Source organism: Hordeum vulgare, chromosome 3H (assembly GCF_904849725.1).
Source record: "Hordeum vulgare subsp. vulgare chromosome 3H, MorexV3_pseudomolecules_assembly, whole genome shotgun sequence".
NCBI classification, from domain to species: domain Eukaryota; kingdom Viridiplantae; phylum Streptophyta; class Magnoliopsida; order Poales; family Poaceae; genus Hordeum; species Hordeum vulgare.
The window spans coordinates 611,328,459-611,351,114 of NC_058520.1; the positions used below are offsets into that span (position 1 = coordinate 611,328,459).

A 22,656-nucleotide genomic window follows, 5' to 3' on the forward strand; every position below is an offset into this window, starting at 1 on the left:
CGGGAGTTGCATAAGTTTTTTGGGAAGACGCCGTTTTGTGTTATCTGTAATTCACGTGTATTTTCATCCAAAATTGTAACACTGCTGTTATTTTGCAGTTTCGAGCATTTTACTCGATTTGCTAGAGATGCTCTTACTTTATCAATGATTGGGTACATCATGCGCTGTCTCGCACTTACCAAAAGAAAATGAATTTAACTAGTGAACATAAATGCTAAATGGCACTTCCTTTATAAAGAAATATAAGAGCGTTTATAGTGATATAATGTTCTAATATTTCATTACTGAGGGAGTACGTCTTATCCACACTTATCAAATAATTAAGCGTTCCAAACAATCGAGCAAACTTATCAAATGAACATAAATGATAAATGGCACGTCCTCCTAACATTCACCAAAACAATTGAACACATTTACCAAATGAACATAAATGATAAACGGTATGCCGTCTCCTGTGCGTACCCAAATAATTGAGAATTCCATACCAAATCAATGTCAAAGATAAAACACGCTCCATACAACAAACACACACATCAAATCACTCCCTGCACCTACGCCCATGGACATATCTCATGTTTTTGGACCGGCCAAAAATTCACCAACTTCTATAAGAAAAATGATGTGCAGAAGGCCAACACAAATGATAACCAAGGTAATTATTTTCATAGTAAAAAAACTTATTATGGTTATTGTCCTTTCCTTTTGTTAGATTTTTCATTTTACTGATTTATCTTAATATCATATCATGATGACAAATTATGTTTGTAACCTGAAGATATTGTGGAAATTTAATTAGTCGTGATCATCAAGTTGAATGCTTTACAAAAGATGACATGTTCTTACATGATGACATGAATCTAACCATATAACCGGCCGTGGAAAAGCCATTGTTTGTAATTATATTCAAACAAGGCTGGCGTTTCACATAGAGGCTTTTGCAACTATACATTTTCCTTGATAAATGTAATATGGGATATAAGGTTCATATAGTATACACATTACATAAAAAGTATTGCTAATCTACAAAGAGTACACACATCACATAGCCCATATAAAGTACAAACATCACATAGATTCTTAGCAATTAAAGTTCAAACATCACATAGCGACTAAGAGTACACACAATAGAGTTCCCATAGCGATTTAGAGTGCACATAGATATGAAATACTAAATTAAAGTTCAAAGTTCCCATAACGATTTAGAGTGCACATGATGATTTAGAGTGCACATGATGACAACGACATAGCTCTATTGTGTAGAGCAAGGGCCAAGTCCCTTTCCCTTCTTCTTCTTCCTCTCTTCTTCTTCTTCTTCCTCCTCCCTTTTCCTTATGAGACTTGCCTCGTGAACCACCTTCTCTATGAAGCGCTTGTGCTCCCTCTCTTTCTTTGCCGCATGTTCAGCCCAAAGTTTCGCAGTGTTCTCTCGAAAATCCTTCATCCGTTTCTCTTCAGCCATCTTTATCTTTTTATGCAGCGCCTTCTCCATATCACGGCCACGTTGAAACATTAACCATTCCTCCTTTTGCTTTGCTTTGTATTCCTCTTGCTTCTTCTTCGCTAGAGCGGCTGCCACCTCCTCTCTGACCTTCTTGACAGCCTTGTCCCACCACCCCGACATCTCACCTCCCCCCTCCGTGTCCTCCACCCCCTTCATTGTTTCTTTTGTTGGGTTGAGAAGACGCCATACCTACAAAAAAATACAAGACATTAGTTAGTAAAGAAAATGTACAACATGACAATAATAATGAAATATATCAAACTTACGAAAATAGTCCTTGTAGGTATCCGGACATTCCTCTACCACCAGCCAAACCTCTACCCAAAAAACCTCCTCTACGACCAGCACTACCACGAGCACTTGAACGACCACGTCTACCACCGCCAGATTCTCGGTCCACAGCAAGGCCACCACTTGAACCACCACGTCTACCACCGCCGAATACTCGGCCCACAGCAAGGCTACCAGTTGAACCACCACATCTACCACCGCCGAATCCTCGGCCCACAGCAAGGCCACCACATGAACTGCCTTCACCACCAGCACTTGAACCACCTCTGCCACCCACATCACTAGTAGATGCATTGTGACCTTTTGAAGTTTTCTTTGTTTTGCATGTTCTCTTATTGTGTGACGTTCCATTGCAATCACCGCATTGGGTCCTATCACGTGGCTCCATGAAATGTCCACTACCAAACTCTCTACTGCTCATGAGGTCATCCATATCATTCCCGAATCCTTTGCTCTCCTTCTATCCTTCGGTTCTACCATCATCTCTGGATCTGGCCTAATATTAGGGCTGTGATACTCTGGCCACTGTGATGGGTCAAGAAAAGGGTGGAATCTCGACGCCCATGTTAACTTATGAGTTTGCAAGTTGAATTCATGCAACCTCACAACTACACCATCAGAGAAGGGCAAATTCCTCATGCGGCATTGCCATCATCATGTGCGAGCATATCCAATATCACTACCCAAACCTTTAAGGGATGTGGATCTCACAATTGCACAACGTAACCTTTTTTCTCTATAGCAATCACTGTCAAAACAAATATTCCTCTTACTCCGCCAAAAGAATATATTCCTCCGTTAATAATTTGTTATTCTATCACATACTGGCAATTTTTTCGTGAATACCTTTTCCTCCTACGTGAATTGTTCAACGGGTTGCATCTCTTTCTTAACTGTGTTTCGGGCCATGCCTTAGAGCATGTCAAATTGTAAAAGATTCAACGTGGCAAGTGTTTCAAATGCAACATAGTCTTTTGTCTTCTGAAATCTCTTTTATTCCATATGATAATCAATTGAACAAACCATGCTTACGTGTGAAGAATTAAGATGACATGATCGTGCGTATCATGGTGTTACCACAACCTGTCCCAGATAGGTGTTGCTTATTCCTTGGCTAACTCTAGAATGTCAAGTTAAGACACTAGCTTCGAGCTTAGCCATCGAGGCATGGTGCTTAAGTGGCCATGCCAGTGACCATGGAGATTCCTGAAGAGCGACCAAACCGGGCGACCTTGCAGTCGGTGGAGAAGATATCGGAGGTCACGTAGGTAGAAGTGCCGCCCATAATTGGCATGTTGGTGCTCACACTGAGCTTGTTGACGTAATCGGTGCGGTAGGTCTGGCCGAGAACACCGTGGACGTCGTCGGTGAGGCCGTGGAACTTGAACCCGATGTCGAAGTGGGCGAGGCTATCGTCGTCGGTCATGCCGTAGTTGTGGATGCGGGAGTCCTTCTGTGTGATGGGCACCACGTTGGCCAGGATGTCGAACACTCCCTTGAGCTGGACCCTGATGCCGTTGGTTGCGGCGCTCCTTGTGATGGTCAGCGCGGGCACGGTGGTGGACTGCCACTGGGCGTCGATGACGGCTGGGATGTCGATGGGCATGCCATCGAAGGCCAGCTCAAGGCGGTCGACATTGCTTTCCCACTTGACGGTCTTCTGGGCGGCCATGTAGAGGCGATGGTCGGCGAAGCGGATGCCGAGGGCCTGGATCCAGGTGAAGTCGCGGCTCATGGCAGGGTTGCGCTTGCCGATGAAGTGGGCGTTGATGTGGAGGTCGGCGTCGGAGACAATGCAGAAGTCCTGATCCTTCTTGCCGTGGAAGTAGAAGTTGTTGCCGTCGGCGCCCGTGAAGCGCGGGTCACCGCAGGACACGCCGGGGTAGAAGTCGCACACTTGTAAAGGAGATTAAATTAATTACTTTCAGCATTTCAATTAATAAATGTGTATAGTACTAGTAGTATGTGTTAGTGCTACAAATAAATATTATGCTTACTGCAGTAGGTCTTGCAGCCTGGGCAGAGGACGACGCACTCGTTGGGGCAGCGCTTGTCGCAGGTGGCCACGCAGGGGCGCTTCCCGTCCTTGGTGTCGTCGCAGGTGAGCACCTGGTTCCTCTTCCCGGACCGCCCCGGGTGGATCACGAGGGAGTTCTTCGGCAGCCCCTTCTTGCCCTGGGCGGCGGCCGGCACGACGGTGGCGCACAGGAACACCAGCACCGCCGCCGCGGCGACCACACCCATGGACATGGACGATGCCCTCACCATCGTGCTCAAAGAGAGCTTGCCGAGTAAGTGTGTGTGTGTGTGGCTGCTATAGCTAGCTAAGCCCAGTGTGTTGATGAGATTGGTTGGATGTGTTGCATGGGATGGGGATTTATAGGTCCCGAAGAGATGAGATCCACCGATGGGGACGAGGTGAAGTGAGAGCGTGGTGCAGTGCCGGCTGCGCAGGAGACGGGTGGCCGGCGGGCGGGCGTGGCGGCGAAGGAAGCTGCTTATAGGCTCCGGCGAGCCGCTCGACGGAGTCATGCATGGGACAAAATGATATCATGTGCCATCTCCGTCGCACCCGGCGCCTGGATCTGGCTGCAGGGCACGTAAAGCGGTTGCCATCGCTTCAAACCCGCGCTGCGTGCTTTGTGTGCTGTGCATGCATGCACAAGGCAACCTTGCTTTCATGCTTTGTGTGCATGCCGCGCCACGCACGGGCTGAACAAATAAAAAATGATCGGTTGTAGGTACGTACACTACGACTCCATATCCATCTGCACAGGATACATCTCTAATATGTCAATAAAAAATGCAGTCTAATTCAAGGCAAACCAAGGGCAAGAAACATAATAAATTCTGTATGACTAGTCCTTGTTTTTGTTTTTCCAGCTGTGCACTCAATTTATAACTAAAATTGCATAGCTGCGAAATGTTGTAACTAGAAAATCCAGTCATAAACAAGTGCGCACAACGAAATATTATGATATAATTCTAAACGGTAAAAAACATGGCACAGATCTCAATACAGCGACAGACGGTGAATATATGCTCGGGAAATCATGTGCATGGTTTTTTATAACATGATAGGTATATTTTGTGTTGATGTACTAAACTCTTTTAAGAATCTTTCCCTAATAATAAAGCAGCTACTGCTTCTGACGTACGTTGTGACAATTTTGCAGAAAAGTCTCCGTGTTATTTCAAAATCAACCCACGGTCCTTCATTAAGTGGAAAAAACGTTACGTTTTAAAAAAAAAGCCCCTGGCAGCTGTCACTCCGGCGCAAATCGCGTCCGCCCCTCCCCAATTCTCCTCCTCCCCTCGCCGCCGACCGTTTGCCTTCTCCTCCGTGGCTCCCGGCACTGGCGCCGACGCGGCGGAGAAGAAGCGGGACAAGGCGTCGACGCTCATGCTGCAGGAGCGTGGCCGATTCAACCCGGCGCGCTACTTCGTCGAGGAGGTCATCTCTGGCTTCGACGAGACCGACCTCTACAAGACATGGGTCCGACCGTTCGAGTAAGCCACCCTCCTCCTCCTCGCTGCTCCCTTCCTCCTCGCGCCTTCGCTAATCGGTTTCTGTTTCCGGTGATTCATGATCCCGGGATCTGTTTTCTGCTGCCCAGACGTCGGCGATACGGAGCCCGCAGGAGCGCAACACGCGGCTGGTGAACATGTCCTAGCGGATCTGGAACCTCGCCACGAAGAAGAAGCAGGTACGCACGCTGAAACAAGCCTCGATTTGCTTGCCAACTTTATTTACCCTCTCCAAATTAGCAATACTGCTGGCGCCAAACTCTTGTTGGGGGACAATTCACTTCACTGCCGGTGCCAAACTGTTGGTGCCGAGTTCGCTGCTGGTGCCACCCAAACTAATTACTACTTTAGGTAATTGCTGGTTAGTGATTACTGATTATGTATGTGGTTGGGCATCATGTTTGTCTCTGTTCCATCAGGGAATACTGAATCATACTTGTGTGTTGTGTATTAATGGCTGCTGACAGTAAATGTTGGCATGACGGGTCTTCAATCTTCATTGTAGCATACGTCTGCTTTGTTTCCTTCTTGTTCCAGTTATTCATGCAAAAAAATTGGTTTCCTTTCACCATTCAAAGGAGAGTAGCGGTACATTATGAGGTGTGAATGTGATTCAGAAAATAAATAAATGTTATGTCCGACAGTTTACGGTTCATGATTCCGGGCCAATGGCCTGTCCTCATGTAATTCTGTTTCTTTTGGTGAAAAGCAATTACATATCAAAGAACTGTGGGGCGTTTTTAAGGGTTGTTGCCCCACGTACAAATTTAAATATATGACGCACAAATTTAAAAACGGAGTGAGTAATTAAAATAAAAATATATGAAACACTGGTGAGCATAATAAAATGTGTTGATAACCTGTCGAGGTATTTAACGTGCTTCATAAATTAAGTTGGTCATTTTTTTTCTCTTCAAAGAGCATATACGAAGACCGTAGGAGTCTAAAGAATTTTTATTCAGTTGTAACACACGTACGTCTGACAAACTGAGACGAGAAAAAAGAAAATAGTTGTAGTCATAAGACATGTAACAATGTCACCCGTTGCAACGCACAAGCATTTGTTGTTAACGTACCATACACTTGTACATGTACCATATTGTTGTAGCTAGTCCTAGTCTTCAGGATCCCAACCGCCTCTCTTCACGATGGCCTGCGTGCCTATCCACTCGGGAGACCACGCGAGGGGGTTGGCTCTATATGTACCTGTAACAGCCATGCATAACACACATCGGCAGTTCTATCCTCCCTCTCTCGTTTAGCTTGGTATCAGACGCTATGGCGTTCGAAGACATCTTCGGCGACCTCCCACCCCCGGCTGTCCACTCCACCTCTCCATCCTCTCCGCCGGTGACCTCTCCTCCTCTACCGCCCCCCGCTACTGCTTCCTCTCACACCTCTGAGATCATCACCGAGCTGCACACTCCCCCACCACCCCCTGCTGCAACTCCCCTCAGCATCCACAACGACCACATCTCCAACCATGTCAAGTTCAAACTTGATCCAGCCGAGAACAACTACACCAAGTGGCGCATGTTCTTCAACCTCTTCCTCCTCCAGTACCGTGTCCAGGACCACGTCATGCGCCCGCCGCCTCCCAACCCCGATGCCGACTGGCTGGCTGTCGACCAGCGGCTCATGCTCTGGATCTACTTCACCCTCTCCGACAACCTGCTCGAGCTCATCATGGGTGGCGCCGTCGACGCGTACACCGCCTGGACTCGTATCAAGGACTACTTCCTGGCCAACCAAGGTGATCGCTACCTCCACCTCACTCGGAAGTACCGGAACCTGAAGCAAGGCGACCTCTCCGTGTCCGACTACGCCCGCCGTCTGAAGACCCTTGCGGACGGCCTTGCTGACACAGGTAAGCCGGTGTCTGACCATGACCTCACCATGCAGCTTCTTCATGGTCTGGACAACCGGTTCGACACGATCCGCACCATCTTGGGGGATCAGTCACCGCTGCCGCCCTTCGACGTCGCTCGGTCCCGTCTCGATCTCGCCGAGTCCACCATCAACCCCCGTGCGGCAGAGACCAGCTCATCCGCCCTCACCATCTCCGGCGGCTCCGGCTGTTGGAATTATGCCCTAGAGGCAATAATAAATATAGTTATTATTATAATTCATGTATCAAGATAATAGTTTATTATCCATGCTATAATTGTATTGAATGAAGACTCATTTACATGTGTGGATACATAGACAAAACACCGTCCCTAGCATGCCTCTAGTTGGCTAGCCAGTTGATCAATGATAGTCAGTGTCTTCTGATTATGAACAAGGTGTTGTTGCTTGATAACTGGATCACGTCATTAGGAGAATCACGTGATGGACTAGACCCAAACTAATAGACGTAGCATGTTGATCGTGTCATTTTGTTGCTACTGTTTTCTGCGTGTCAAGTATTTATTCCTATGACCATGAGATCATATAACTCACTGACACCGGAGGAATGCTTTGTGTGCATCAAACGTCGCAACGTAACTGGGTGACTATAAAGATGCTCTACAGGTATCTCCGAAGGTGTTAGTTGAGTTAGTATGGATCAAGACTGGGATTTGTCACTCCGTGTGACGGAGAGGTATCTCGGGGCCCACTCGGTAATACAACATCACACACAAGCCTTTCAAGCAATGTAACTTAGTGTAAGTTGCGGGATCTTGTATTACGGAACGAGTAAAGAGACTCGCCGGTAAACGAGATTGAAATAGGTATGCGGATACTGACGATCGAATCTCGGGCAAGTAACATACCGAAGGACAAAGGGAATGACATACAGGATTATACGAATCCTTGGCACTGAGGTTCAAACGATAAGATCTTCGTAGAATATGTAGGATCCAATATGGGCATCCAGGTCCCACTATTGGATATTGACCGAGGAGTCTCTCGGGTCATGTCTACATAGTTCTCGAACCCGCAGGGTCTGCACACTTAAGGTTCGACGTTGTTTTATGCGTATTTTAGTTATGTGGTTGGTTACCGAATGTTGTCCGGAGTCCCGGATGAGATCACAGACGTCACGAGGGTTTCCGGAATGGTCCGGAAACGAAGATTGATATATAGGATGACCTCATTTGATTACCGGAAGGTTTTCGGAGTTACCGGGAATGTACCGGGAATGACGAATGGGTTTCGGGAGTTCACCGGGGGGGGGGGGGCAACCCACCCCGGGGAAGCCCATAGGCCTTGGGGGAGCCACACCAGCCCTTAGTGGGCTGGTGGGACAGCCCAAGTGTCCTATGCGCCAAGGAGAAGAAAATCAAGAGAGAAAGAAAAAAAAAGGAGGAGGTGGGAAGGAAGGGGGACTCCCTCCCACCAAACCTAGTCCAACTCGGTTTGGGGGGGAGAGTCCTCCCCCTTGGACTCGGCCGACCCCCTTGGGGCTCCTTGAGCCCCAAGGCAAGGCCCCCTCCCTCCCACCTATATATACGGAGGTTTTAGGGCTGATTTGAGACGATTTTTCCACGGCAGCCCGACCACATACCTCCACGGTTTTTCCTCTAGATCGCGTTTCTGCGGAGCTCGGGCGGAGCCCTGCTGAGACAAGTGTTGGAAATATGCCCTAGATGCAATAATAAATTAGTTATTATTATATTTCTTAGTTCATGATAATCGTTTATTATCCATGCTATAATTGTATTGATTGGAAACACAATACTTGTGTGGATACATAGACAAAACACTGTCCCTAGTAAGCCTCTAGTTGACTAGCTCGTTGATCAAAGATGGTCAAGGTTTCCTGGCCGTAGGCAAGTGTTGTCACTTGATAACGGGATCACATCATTAGGAGAATCATGTGATGGACTAGACCCAAACTAATAGACGTAGCATGTTGATCGTGTCATTTTGTTGCTACTGTTTTCTGCGTGTCAAGTATTTGTTCCTATGACCATGAGATCATATAACTCACGGACACCGGAGGAATGCTTTGTGTGTATCAAACGTCGCAACGTAACTGGGTGACTATAAAGATGCTCTACAGGTATCTCCGAAGGTGTTCGTTGAGTTAGTATGGATCGAGACTGGGATTTGTCACTCCGTGTGACGGAGAGGTATCTCGGGGCCCACTCGGTAATACAACATCACACACAAGCCTTGCAAGCAATGTAACTTAATGTAAGTTGCGGGATCTTGTATTACGGAACGAGTAAAGAGACTTGCCAGTAAACGAGATTGAAATAGGTATGCGGATGCTAACGATCGAATCTCGGGCAAGTAACATACCGAAGGACAAAGGGAATGACATACGGGATTATATGAATCCTTGGCACTGAGGTTCAAACGATAAGATCTTCGTAGAATATGTAGGATCCAATATGGGCATCCAGGTCCCGCTATTGGATATTGACCGAGGAGTCTCTCGGGTCATGTCTACATAGTTCTCGAACCCGCAGGGTCTGCACACTTAAGGTTCGACGTTGTTTTATGCGTATTTGAGTTATATGGTTGGTTACCGAATGTTGTTCGGAGTCCCGGATGAGATCACGGACGTCACGAGGGTTTCCGGAATGGTCCGTAAACGAAGATTGATATATAGGATGACCTCATTTGGTTACCGGAAGGTTTTCGTGCATTACCGGAAAAGTTTCGGGCTCATCGGTAGTGTACCGGGAGTGCCGGGAGGGGTGCCGGGGACCATGGGGAGGGGTGTCACGCCCCAAGGGGTCTCATGGGCTATGGGAAGAGATAAACCAGCCCCTAGTGGGCTGGAATAAGTTCCCACTAAGGCCCATAAGGTTTGAGAAGGAAAAAACACCAGGTGGAAAGAGTTTCCAAGTGGGAAGGTGGAATCCTACTCCAAGTAGGATTGGAGTAGGACTCCTCCACCTCCAATTTCGGCCAAACCTTTAGGTTTTGAGGCTGCCTCCTCCCCTCCCTCCCACCTATATATACGGAGGTTTTAGGGCTGATTTGAGACGACTTTTCCACGGCAGCCCGACCACATACCTCCACGGCTTTTCCTCTAGATCGCGTTTCTGCGGAGCTCGGGCGGAGCCCTGCTGAGACAAGGTCATCACCAACCTCCGAAGCGCCGTCACGCTGCCGGAGAACTCTTCTACCTCTCCGTCTCTCTTGCTGGATCAAGAAGGCCGAGATCATCGTCGAGCTGTACGTGTGCTGAACGCGGAGGTGCCGTCCGTTCGGTACTAGATCGTGGGACTGATCGCGGGATTGTTCGCGGGGCGGATCGAGGCACGTGAGGACGTTCCACTACATCAACCGCGTTCACTAACGCTTCTGCTGTATGATCTACAAGGGTACGTAGATCACTCATCCCCTCTCGTAGATGGACATCACCATGGTAGGTCTTCGTGCGCGTAGGAATTTTTTTGTTTCCCATGCGACGTTCCCCAACAACAAGGTCATCACCAACCTCCGGAGCGCCGTCACGCTGCCGGAGAACTCTTCTACCTCTCCGTCTCTCTTGCTGGATCAAGAAGGCCGAGATCATCGTCGAGCTGTACGTGTGCTGAACGCGGAGGTGCCGTCCGTTCGGTACTAGATCGTGGGACTGATCGCGGGATTGTTCGCGGGGCGGATCGAGGGACGTGAGGACGTTCCACTACATCAACCGCGTTCTCTAACGCTTCTGCTGTACGGTCTACAATGGTATGTAGATCACTCATCCCCTCTCGTAGATGGACATCACCATGATAGGTCTTCGTGCGCGTAGGAAAATTTTTGTTTCCCATGCGACGTTCCCCATCAGTGGCATCATGAGCTAGGTTCATGCGTAGATGTCTTCTCGAGTAGAATACAAAAGTTTTTGTGGGCGGTGATGTGCGTTTTGTTGCCCTCCTTAGTCTTTTCTTGATTCTGCGGTATTGTTGGATTGAAGCGGCTTGGACCGACATTACTCGTACGCTTACGAGAGACTGGTTTCATCCTTACGAGTAACCCCCTTTGCTCAAAGATGACTGGCAAGTGTCGGTTTCTCCAACTTTAGTTGAATCGGATTTGACCGAGGAGGTCCTTGGATGAGGTTAAATAGCAACTCATATATCTCCGTTGTGGTGTTTGCGTAAGTAAGATGCGATCCTACTAGATACCCTTGGTCACCACGTAAAACATGCAACAACAAAATTAGAGGACGTCTAACTTGTTTTTGCAGGGTATGATTGTGATGTGATATGGCCAACGATGTGATGCGATATATTGGATGTATGAGATGATCATGTTGTAATAGAAATATCGACTTGCACGTCGATGGTACGGCAACCGGCAGGAGCCATAGGGTTGTCTTTATACTAACGTTTGTGCTTGCAGATGCGTTTACTATTTTGCTAGGATGTAGCTTTAGTAGTAATAGCATAAGTAGCACGACAACCCCGATGGCAACACGTTGATGGATGATCATGGTGTGGCGCCGGTGACAAGAATATCGTGCCGGTGCTTTGGTGATGGAGATCAAGAAGCACGTGATGATGGCCATATCATGTCACTTATGAATTGCATGTGATGTTAATCCTTTTATGCACCTTATTTTGCTTAGAACGACGGTAGCATTATGAGGTGATCTCTCACTAAAATTTCAAGACGAAATTGTGTTCTCCCCGACTGTGCACCGTTGCTACAGTTCATCGTTTCGAGACACCACGTGATGATCGGGTGTGATAGACTCAACGTTCACATACAACGGGTGCAAAACAGTTGCGCACGCGGAACACTCGGGTTAAGCTTGACGAGCCTAGCATGTGCAGACATGGCCTCGGAACACATGAGACCGAAAGGTCGATCATGAATCATATAGTTGATATGATTAGCATAGGGATGCTTACCACTGAAACTATTCTCAACTCACGTGATGATCGGACTTGGGATAGTGTAAGTGGATCATGAACCACTCAAATGCCTAGAGAGATGTACTTTTTGAGTGGGAGTTTAGCATATAATTTGATTAAGTTGAACTCTAATTATCTTGAACATAGTCTAAGTGCACTTTGAATATATTTGTGTTGTAGATCATGGCTCACGCGACAGTCATCCTGAATTTTAATACGTTCCTAGAGAAAGCTAAGTTGAAAGATGACGGAAGCAACTTTGTAGACTGGGCTCGTAATCTTAAGCTAATCTTACAAGCTGGGAAGAAGGATTATGTCCTTAATGCTGCGCTAGGAGATGAACCACCCGCTACGGCTGATCAGGATGTTAAGAACGCTTGGTTAGCACGTAAGGAGGACTACTCAATAGTTCAATGTGCAGTCTTGTATTGCTTAGAACCGGGACTTCAACGTCGCTTTGAGCGTCATGGAGCATTTGAGATGTTCCAGGAGTTGGAGTTTATCTTTCAGAAGAACGCCCGGATCGAGAGGTATGAGACCTCCGATAAATTCTATGCTTGCAAGATGGAGGAAAACTCGTCTGTCAGTGAACATGTGCTCAAAATGTCTGGGTACTCAAACCGTCTAGCTGAGCTGGGGATTGAACTCCTGCAAGAAGCTATCACTGACAGAATCCTTCAATCACTGCCGTCAAGCTATAAATGCTTTGTGTTGAACTACAACATGCAAGGGATGAACAAGTCTCCCGGCGAGTTGTTTGCGATGCTGAAAGTCGCAGAGTCTGAACTCCGTAAAGAGCATCAAGTGTTGATGGTGAGCAAGACCACTAGTTTCAAGAGAAACGGCAAAGGCAAGAAGGGAAATTCGAAGAAGAGCGGCAAGCCTGTTGCCAATCCGCCGAAGAAACCCAAGGCTGGACCTAAGCCTGAAACAGAGTGCTTCTATTGCAAGGGTATGGGTCACTGGAAGCGCAATTGCCCCAAGTATCTGGCAGATAAGAAGGCGGACAAAGAAAAATCAGGTATATTTGATATACATGTTATTGATGTGTACTTAACCGGCTCTCGTAGTAGTGCCTGGGTATTCGATACCGGTTCTGTTGCTCACATTTGCAACTCGAAGCAGGAACTGCGGAATAGACGAAGGCTGGCGAAAGACGAAGTGACGATGCGCGTAGGAAATGGTTCCAAGGTTGATGCAATGACCGTCGGCACAGTGTCACTTCAGCTACCATCGGGATTAGTGATGAACTTAAATCGTTGTTATTTTGTGCCTGCGTTGAGCATGAACATTATATCTGGATCTTGTTTATTGCGAGACGGTTACTCTTTTAAGTCTGAGAATAATGGTTGTTCTATTTCTATGATTAACATCTTTTATGGTCATGCACCGAATGTGAGAGGATTGTTCATATTGAATCTTGATAGCGATACACATATACATAACATTGAGACCAAAAGAGTTAGAGTAAACAATGATAGCGCCATATTTTTGTGGCACTGCCGCTTGGGTCATATTGGTGTAAAGCGCATGAAGAAACTCCATGCTGATGGACTTTTGGAGTCACTTGACTTTGATTCACTTGACACGTGCGAACCATGCCTCATGGGCAAGATGACTAAGACTCCGTTCTCCGGAACAATGGAGCGTGCAAGTGACTTGTTGGAAATCATACATACCGATGTGTGTGGTCCAATGAGCGTAGAGGCACGCGGCGGACATCGTTATTTTCTCACCTTCACTGACGATTTAAGTAGATATGGTTATGTCTACTTGATGAAGCACAAGTCTGAAACATTTGAAAAGTTCAAGCAATTTCAGAGTGAAGTGGAAAATCATCGTAACAAGAAGATCAAGTTCCTACGGTCTGATCGTGGGGGTGAATATCTGAGTTTCGAGTTTGGTGCTCACTTAAGACAATGTGGAATTGTTTCACAGTTAACACCGCCTGGAACACCACAGTGTAATGGTGTGTCCGAACGTCGTAATCGTACTTTGTTAGAGATGGTGCGATCTATGATGTCTCTTACTGATTTGCCGTTATCATTTTGGGGTTATGCATTAGAAACAGCTGCATTCACTTTAAATAGGGCACCATCAAAATTCGTTGAGACGACACCATACGAACTGTGGTATGGCAAAAGGCCAAAGTTGTCGTTTCTTAAAGTTTGGGGATGTGATGCTTATGTCAAAAAGCTTCAGCCTGAAAAGCTGGAACCCAAAGCGGAAAAGTGCGTCTTCATAGGTTACCCAAAAGAGACAGTTGGGTACACCTTCTATCTCAAATCCGAGGGCAAAGTGTTTGTTGCTAAAAACGGAGCTTTTCTCGAGAAGGAGTTTCTCTCGAGAGAATTGAGTGGGAGGAAGATAGAACTTGACGAGGTTGTCGAACCTCTCATCCCTCTGGATGGTGGCGCAGGGCAAGGGGAAACCTCTGTCGTTGCGACGCCGGTTGAGGAGGAAGTTAATGATGATGATCATGAAACTCCAGTTCAAGTTTCTGTTGAACCACGCAAGTTGACGAGAGCACGCGCTGCTCCAGAGTGGTACGGTAATCCCGTCTTATCAATCATGTTGTTAGACAACAATGAATCTGCAAATTATGAAGAAGCTATGGCGGGCCCAGATTCCAACAAATGGCTAGAAGCCATGAAATCCGAGATAGGATCCATGTATGAGAACAAAGTGTGGACTTTGGAGATACTACCTGAGGGCCGCAAGGCTATTCAGAACAAATGGATCTTTAAGAAGAAGACGGACGCTGACGGTAATGTGACCGTTTATAAAGCTCGACTTGTGGCAAAGAGTTTTTCACAAGTTCCAGGAGTTGACTATGATGAGACTTTCTCACCCGTAGCGATGCTTAAGTCCGTCAGAATCATGTTAGCAATAGCTGCATTTTTCGATTATGAAATCTGGCAGATGGATGTCAAAACGGCGTTCCTTAACGGTTTTCTTAAGGAAGAGTTGTATATGATGCAACCCGAAGGTTTTGTCGATCCTAAAAATGCTGACAAGGTGTGCAAGCTCCAGCGATCCATTTATGGACTGGTGCAAGCATCTCGGAGTTGGAACAAACGCTTTGATGAGGTGATCAAAGCATTTGGGTTTATACAAGTGGTTGGAGAATCTTGTATTTACAAGAAAGTGAGTGGGAGCGCTGTGGCGTTTCTGATATTATATGTGGATGACATATTACTGATTGGAAACAACATAGAGCTTTTGGAGAGCATAAAAGGTTACTTGAATAAAAGTTTCTCTATGAAGGACCTAGGAGAAGCTGCTTACATTCTAGGCATTAAGATCTATATGGATAGATGAAAACGCCTGATAGGACTTTCACAAAGCACATACCTTGATAAAGTTTTGAAGAGGTTCAAAATGGAACAGTCCAAGAAAAGGTTCTTGCCAGTTTTACAAGGTACAAGATTGAGTAAGACTCAGTGCCCAGCAACTGATGAAGATAGAGAGCATATGCGCTCCGTCCCCTATGCTTCAGCCATAGGTTCTATCATGTATGCAATGCTGTGCACTAGACCGGATGTTAGCCTGGCCATAAGTATGGCAGGTAGGTTCCAGAGTAATCCAGGAGTGGATCACTGGACAGCGGTTAAGAATATCCTGAAGTACCTGAAAAGGACTAAGGAGATGTTTCTCGTATATGGAGGTGACGAAGAGCTCGCCGTAAAAGGTTACGTCGATGCAAGCTTTGACACAGATCCAGACGACTCTAAGTCGCAGACCGGATACGTATTTATTCTTAATGGGGGTGCAGTAAGCTGGTGCAGTTCCAAGCAAAGCGTCGTAGCAGATTCTACATGTGAAGCAGAGTACATGGTTGCCTCGGAGGCAGCTAAGGAGGGTGTCTGGATGAAGCAGTTCATGACGGATCTTGGAGTGGTGCCAAGCGCACTGAATCCAATAACCTTGTTCTGTGACAACACTGGTGCCATTGCCTTAGCAAAGGAACCACGGTTTCACAAGAAGACCAGACACATCAAACGACGCTTCAACCTCATCCGCGACTACGTCGAGGAAGAGGACGTAAATATATGCAAAGTGCACACGGATCTGAATGTAGCAGACCCGCTGACAAAACCTCTTCCACGGCCAAAACATGATCGACACCAGAACTCTATGGGTGTTAGATTTATTACAATGTAATTCACATGGTGATGTGAGGGCTAGATTATTGACTCTAGTGCAAGTGGGAGACTGTTGGAATTACGCCCTAGAGGCAATAATAAATATAGTTATTATTATAATTCTTGTATCAAGATAATAGTTTGTTATCCATGCTATAATTGTATTTAATGAAGACTCATTTACATGTGTGGATACATAGACAAAACACCGTCCCTAGCATGCCTCTAGTTGGCTAGCCAGTTGATCAATGATAGTCAGTGTCTTCTGATTATGAACAAAGTGTTGTTGCTTGATAACTGGATCACGTCATTAGGAGAATCACGTGATGGACTAGACCCAAACTAATAGACGTAGCATGTTGATCGTGTCATTTTGTTGCTACTGTTTTCTGCGTGTCAAGTATTTATTCCTATGACCATGAGATCATATAACTCACTGACACCGGAGGAATGCTTTGTGTGCATCAAACGTCGCAAGGTAACTGGGTGACTATAAAGATGCTCTACAGGTATCTCCGAAGGTGTTAGTTGAGTTAGTATGGATCAAGACTGGGATTTATCACTCCGTGTGACGGAGAGGTATCTCGGGGCCCACTCGGTAATACAATATCACACACAAGCCTTGCAAGCAATGTAACTTAGTGTAAGTTGCGGGATCTTGTATTACGGAACGAGTAAAGAGACTTGCCGGTAAACGAGATTGAAATAGGTATGCGGATACTGACGATCGAATCTCGGGCAAGTAACATACCGAAGGACAAAGGGAATGACATACAGGATTATACGAATCCTTGGCACTGAGGTTCAAACGATAAGATCTTCGTAGAATATGTAGGATCCAATATGGGCATCCAGGTCCCGCTATTGGATATTGACCGAGGAGTCTCTCGGGTCATGTATACATAATTCTCGAACCCGCAGGGTCTGCACACTTAAGGTTCGACGTTGTTTTATGCGTATTTTAGTTATATGGTTGGTTACCGAATGTTGTTCGGAGTCCCGGATGAGATCACGGACGTCACGAGGGTTTCCGGAATGGTCCAGAAACGAAGATTGATATATAGGATGACCTCATTTGATTACCGGAAGGTTTTCGGAGTTACCGGGAATGTACCGGGAATGACGAATGGGTTCCGGGAGTTCACCGGGGGGGGCAACCCACCCCGGGGAAGCCCATAGGCCTTGGGGGAGCCACACCAGCCCTTAGTGGGCTGGTGGGACAGCCCACAAGTGCCCTATGCGCCAAGGAGAAGAAAATCAAGAGAGAAAGAAAAAAAAGGAGGAGGTGGGAAGGAAGGGGGACTCCCTCCCACCAAACCTAGTCCAACTCGGTTTGGGGGGGGAGAGTCCTCCCCCTTGGACTCGGCCGACCCCCTTGGGGCTCCTTGAGCCCCAAGGCAAGGCCCCCTCCCTCCCACCTATATATACGGAGGTTTTAGGGCTGATTTGAGACGATTTTTCCATGGCAGCCCGACCACATACCTCCACGGTTTTTCCTCTAGATCGCGTTTCTGCGGAGCTCGGGCGGAGCCCTGCTGAGACAAGGTCATCACCAACCTCCGGAGAGCCGTCACGCTGCCGGAGAACTCTTCTACCTCTCCGTCTCTCTTGCTGGATCAAGAAGGCCGAGATCATCGTCGAGCTGTACGTGTGCTGAACGCAGAGGTGCCGTCCGTTCCGTACTAGATCGTGGGACTGATCGCGGGATTGTTCGCGGGGCGGATCGAGGGACGTGAGGACGTTCCACTACATCAACCGCGTTCTCTAACGCTTCTGCTGTACGGTCTACAAGGGTATGTAGATCACTCATCCCCTCTCGTAGATGGACATCACCATGATAGGTCTTCGTGCGCGTAGGAAAATTTTTGTTTCCCATGCGACGTTCCCCATCACCGGCTCGGCGTCCGATCACGGGGATCGTGGCGACCGCGGTGACCGCGGCGATTGTGGCTCTGGCGACCACGGCTCTAGCGGCCGTGGCACTGGCGGTCGTGGCAACGACGGCGGAGATCGTGGTCGCGGTCGTGGTCGCCTAGGTGGTCGCGGTCGTGGCCGTCCTGACTCTGGTGGCCGCGGGTCCTCCTCCACACCACCCACACCATGGACGGGGTACTTTGCCCCGTATGGCATGGCCCTGCCTGCCCCGCGCCCTGGCTGGATCCCTCCTAACGCCGCCGGCGTCCTCGGACCACGCCCCGGCGTCCACTCCCAGGCGTATCCCCTGATGCTCTCCGGCCCATCTACATCAACTGCACCTCCGGCTCCTCCGTCACCCTACCAGTTCCCTGCGCCATCATGGGACCATGCTGCCCTCCTTCATGAGGCCTACAGCCAGCAAGGGCTCCCTTCGCACAACAGCGACTGGATCCTCGACTCCGGCGCATCCACGCACGTCACCGGTAATCCTGGCACCCTCTCCTCGTTTTGTCCTTTCCCGAAGCATTTTTCTCCTAGTCTCATTGTTGGCAATGGTGATCACCTTCCCATCATCGGAACGGGTTCCACTACTCTTCCTCCCACCAACTCTCTCTCAAAGACGTGGCTGTTTGCCCGGGCATTGTCCAAGACCTTATTTCTGTTCGCAAGTTATCTACTGACAATAAGGTTTCTGTTAATCTTAACCCTCATGGTTTCTCTGTGAAGGACCTCCACACCAGGACTCCGCTCATGACGTCCAGTAGTCCCGGCCCGCTGTACCCCTTCTACGGCACCTCCTCCTCATTCGGCAAGCCGGCTGCCTTCACCACCACTGGCGACTTGTGGCATCAACGGCTTGGCCATCCGGGCAAAGCCTCCTTAGATTTCCTTTCTCGCACTTTCTTACCCGATTGTAATAATGTTGCTCGCTCCCCCTGTACCTCTTGCCAACTAGGGCGTCAACCTCGCTTATCCTTTTCCTCCTCCCATAATTGTACTACTGCGCCGTTTCAACTTATTCATTGTGATCTTTGGACATCATCCATTATTAGCTTCTCTGGATTTAAATATTATCTCATTGTTCTTGATGACTTTTCTCACTACTCGTGGTCGTTTCCCCTCCGCACCAAAGACGACACATCCCCCACTCTCCAACGCTTCTTCACTTACATCTACACCCAATTTCACACACTCATACAATGCATGCAATGTGACAATGGCGGCGAATTCATCAACACCTCCCTACGCACCTTTTTTTCCACCCACGGCATCACCTACCATCTCTCGTGCCCCCATACCTCCCCCCAAAATGGAAAACCCGAACGCATGCTCCGTACAACCAATGACGTCCTCCGCATGCTACTTCTCCATGCCCACTTACCACCGCCCTTTTGGGTCGAGGCTCTCCACACCGCCACGCACTTACTCAACCGCCATCCATCCATCACCACCCAACCCCACACACCCTACTATCTTCTCACCGGCGTTCAACCCCGATACGATCACCTTCACGTTTTCGGTTGTCTCTATTTCCCCAACTTATATGCCACCACACCCCACAAATTAGCTCCTCGCTCCACCCGTTGTGTGTTCCTCGGTTACCCTCTTGAACACAAGGGGTATCGGTGTTTCGATCTCCAAACTCGCAAAGTCATTGTGTCCCGGCATGTGGTTTTTGATGAAACAACCTTTCCATACACGCCCCCCACACAACCGGTCACACCACCACCAACCGCACCGGATCCCGTGCCTGGCTGCCACCTACGCGCAATCGCCCCCGGGATTCCCTCCCCACCTACCTCGGACAGCAGCGCCCGTACCCCCGCTTTCCCGCCCAGCGCTCCACCTACTTCGGATAGCAGCGCACGTACCCCCGCTTTCCCTCCCAGCGCTCCACCAACCCGCGCTCCGCACGCGTTTCCAGATCGCCCCACCACCCCTACCGCCTCGTCCGCTCCAACCGCTGCCCCACACCCGTCGCTCCACGACTCGCCCGCTACGGCATCTCCTGGAACTGTCTCCTCTGACGCCTCCTTCCCGCTCGGATCGCCCTCCGGGCCCTCCAATGATTCCCACACCGCCTCGGCTCCCAGCCCCACCACATCTACCTCGCAGCCTGTGCCACCGACTCCCTCCCCACCACGTCGCTCTATCGTTCCTGTCCCTCCTCCTGTAAATTCGCATCGCATGACCACCCGGGCCAAACGAGGCTTTGCACAGCCACACAAACTTTTTTCCCTCACCGCAACCACCACGTCTCCTATTTCTCCCCTCCCTTCCTCATATAAATCTGCCCTCCAGGATCACCATTGGCACGATGCTATGCTAGATGAATTTCATGCTTTGCTTAAGAACAAAACTTGGAGTTTGGTTCCTCGACCTGCAGGTGTCAACGTGGTCACCGTAAAGTGGATTTTCCGTCACAAGTTCAACCCCGACGGCACCCTTGCTCGATACAAAGCCCGCTGGGTACTTCGTGGCTTCACGCAACAGGAGGGCATCGACTACACGGAGACATTTAGCCCGGTTGTTAAACCAGCTACGGTGCGTGTTGTCCTTAGCCTCGCCACCGCCCAATCTTGGCCAATCCATCAACTGGACGTCAAGAGCGCATTCCTCCACGGTGATCTCGGCGAGACGGTCTATTGCACTCAACCTTCTGGCTTCGTCGACCCCTCCCACCCTCATCACGTGTGTCTCCTCCACAAATCCCTCTACGGACTCAAACAGGCTCCTCGCACGTGGTTCTTGCGTTTTCAGTCATACATTGTCTCCTTAGGCTTTGTGGCGTCCAAATGTGATACCTCTCTCTTTACATATCATCATGGCAATTCGGTTGCATATCTTCTCCTCTATGTCGACGATATCATTCTCACTGCCAACACGACATCCACCCTACATTCCATCATCACCTCCCTTAAAACCGAATTTGCCATGTCTGGTCTCGACGACATTCACCATTTCCTTGGTGTCAACATCACACGCAACACCTCTGGCTTGTTCCTCTCTCAACAACAGTATGTCCTTGAGATTTTGGATCGCGCCAACATGTTAAACTGTAACCCCATATCCACCCCTGTAGACACCAAATCCAAACTCTCTGCATCTGATGGCACCCCTCTCTCCAACCCAACCTTGTACCGGAGCATCGCCGGGGCGCTTCAGTACCTCACCCCTCACTCGGCCTGACATTGCATACGCTGTACAACAAGCCTGCCTATTCATGCATGCACCCCGCTCCTCCCATTACCAGCTCGTCAAGCAGATCTTGCGTTATCTCAAACCGCACGTCCCACTTCTGGTTACAGTTCTATCGCTCTTCCTCTCACGAGCTCATCGCCTACTCCGACACTGATTGGGCCGGCTGTCCCGACACTTGGAAATCTACATCAGGTTTTTGTGTCTTCCTCGGCTCCAACTTGATCTCCTGGTCGTCTAAACGACAACATACTGTTTCACGCTCTAGTGCCGAGGCAGAGTACCGCGGTGTTGCCAACTGCGTCGCCGAGACCACCAGGCTTCGTCAACTCCTTCATGAGCTTCGTCGCCCCGCCACTCGCGCCACCATTGTCTACTGCGACAACTTCAGCGCGACATACCTCTCCACCAACCCCGTCCAACATCAACGCACCAAGCATGTCGAAATTGACCTGCACTTTGTTCGTGATCGTGTGGCTCTAGGCGAAGCCCGCGTTTTGCACATGCCTACAGGTTCCCAGTTTGCAGATGTGTTCACCAAAGGACTACCAATAGCCGTGTTTGAGGACTTCCGGTCTAGTCTGAACATCCATCCTGGAGAAGTTCCGACTACGGGGGGGTGTTAACGTACCATACACTTGTACATGTACCATATTGTTGTAGCTAGTCCTAGTCTTCAGGATCCCAACCGCCTCTCTCCACGATGGCCTGCGTGCCTATCCACTCGGGAGACCAGGCGAGGGGGTTGGCTCTATATGTACCTGTAACAGCCATGCATAACACACATCGGCAGTTCTATCCTCCCTCTCTCGTTTAGCTTTTGTGCTAGTCTATATGAAAACTTGTAGCGTCTGCTTTTCTACATAGGGTGCTGGTTGCACAAGAAGTACATGTTTTCATAGATTCTGGGAGATCCCTTACCTTTCTCGCTAGAATCTTGGAAATCAGATTGGGTTTCAGCTCGACTTGGAGGCCAAGACTAGACACAGAGTCTAGAGACCGAGACAAACATCATGAAACTCTTTAGCCGCGCAACAACTCAGAAGCTTTAGTCGATTAGGATTTTAGCCTCTCTAGTCAAAAACACATCTTGTAACCTTATTGATTTTTTAAAATGATCGACCAAGGTCTAAAGTAGGGCTGCTACCAACATTGGGTGTCTGAACCTAGGTAAATCGTGTCTTGTTTCTCCTCATTCTCTCCGGGGCCCTGTATCGCTTCTTTCCATGTTCTCTACTACATATATTCTCGTATAGATGACCGACGCAGTTCATGCGTCGACATCTTC

At 48.4% G+C, this 22,656-nt stretch overlaps 1 protein-coding gene across 1 annotated transcript; it reads right to left on the reverse strand.

Moving 5' to 3' along the window:
• Positions 1-2,764: 2,764 nt before the first annotated feature.
• Positions 2,765-4,132, reverse strand: LOC123441110. The gene is made up of 2 exons (XM_045117625.1): positions 3,790-4,132; positions 2,765-3,688 (listed from the first exon to the last, which is right to left on the reverse strand). Exons 1-2 carry the CDS (start codon positions 4,058-4,060, stop codon positions 2,967-2,969), a joined length of 993 nt encoding a protein of 330 aa, XP_044973560.1. The 5' UTR covers positions 4,061-4,132; the 3' UTR covers positions 2,765-2,966.
• Positions 4,133-22,656: the final 18,524 nt, after the last annotated feature.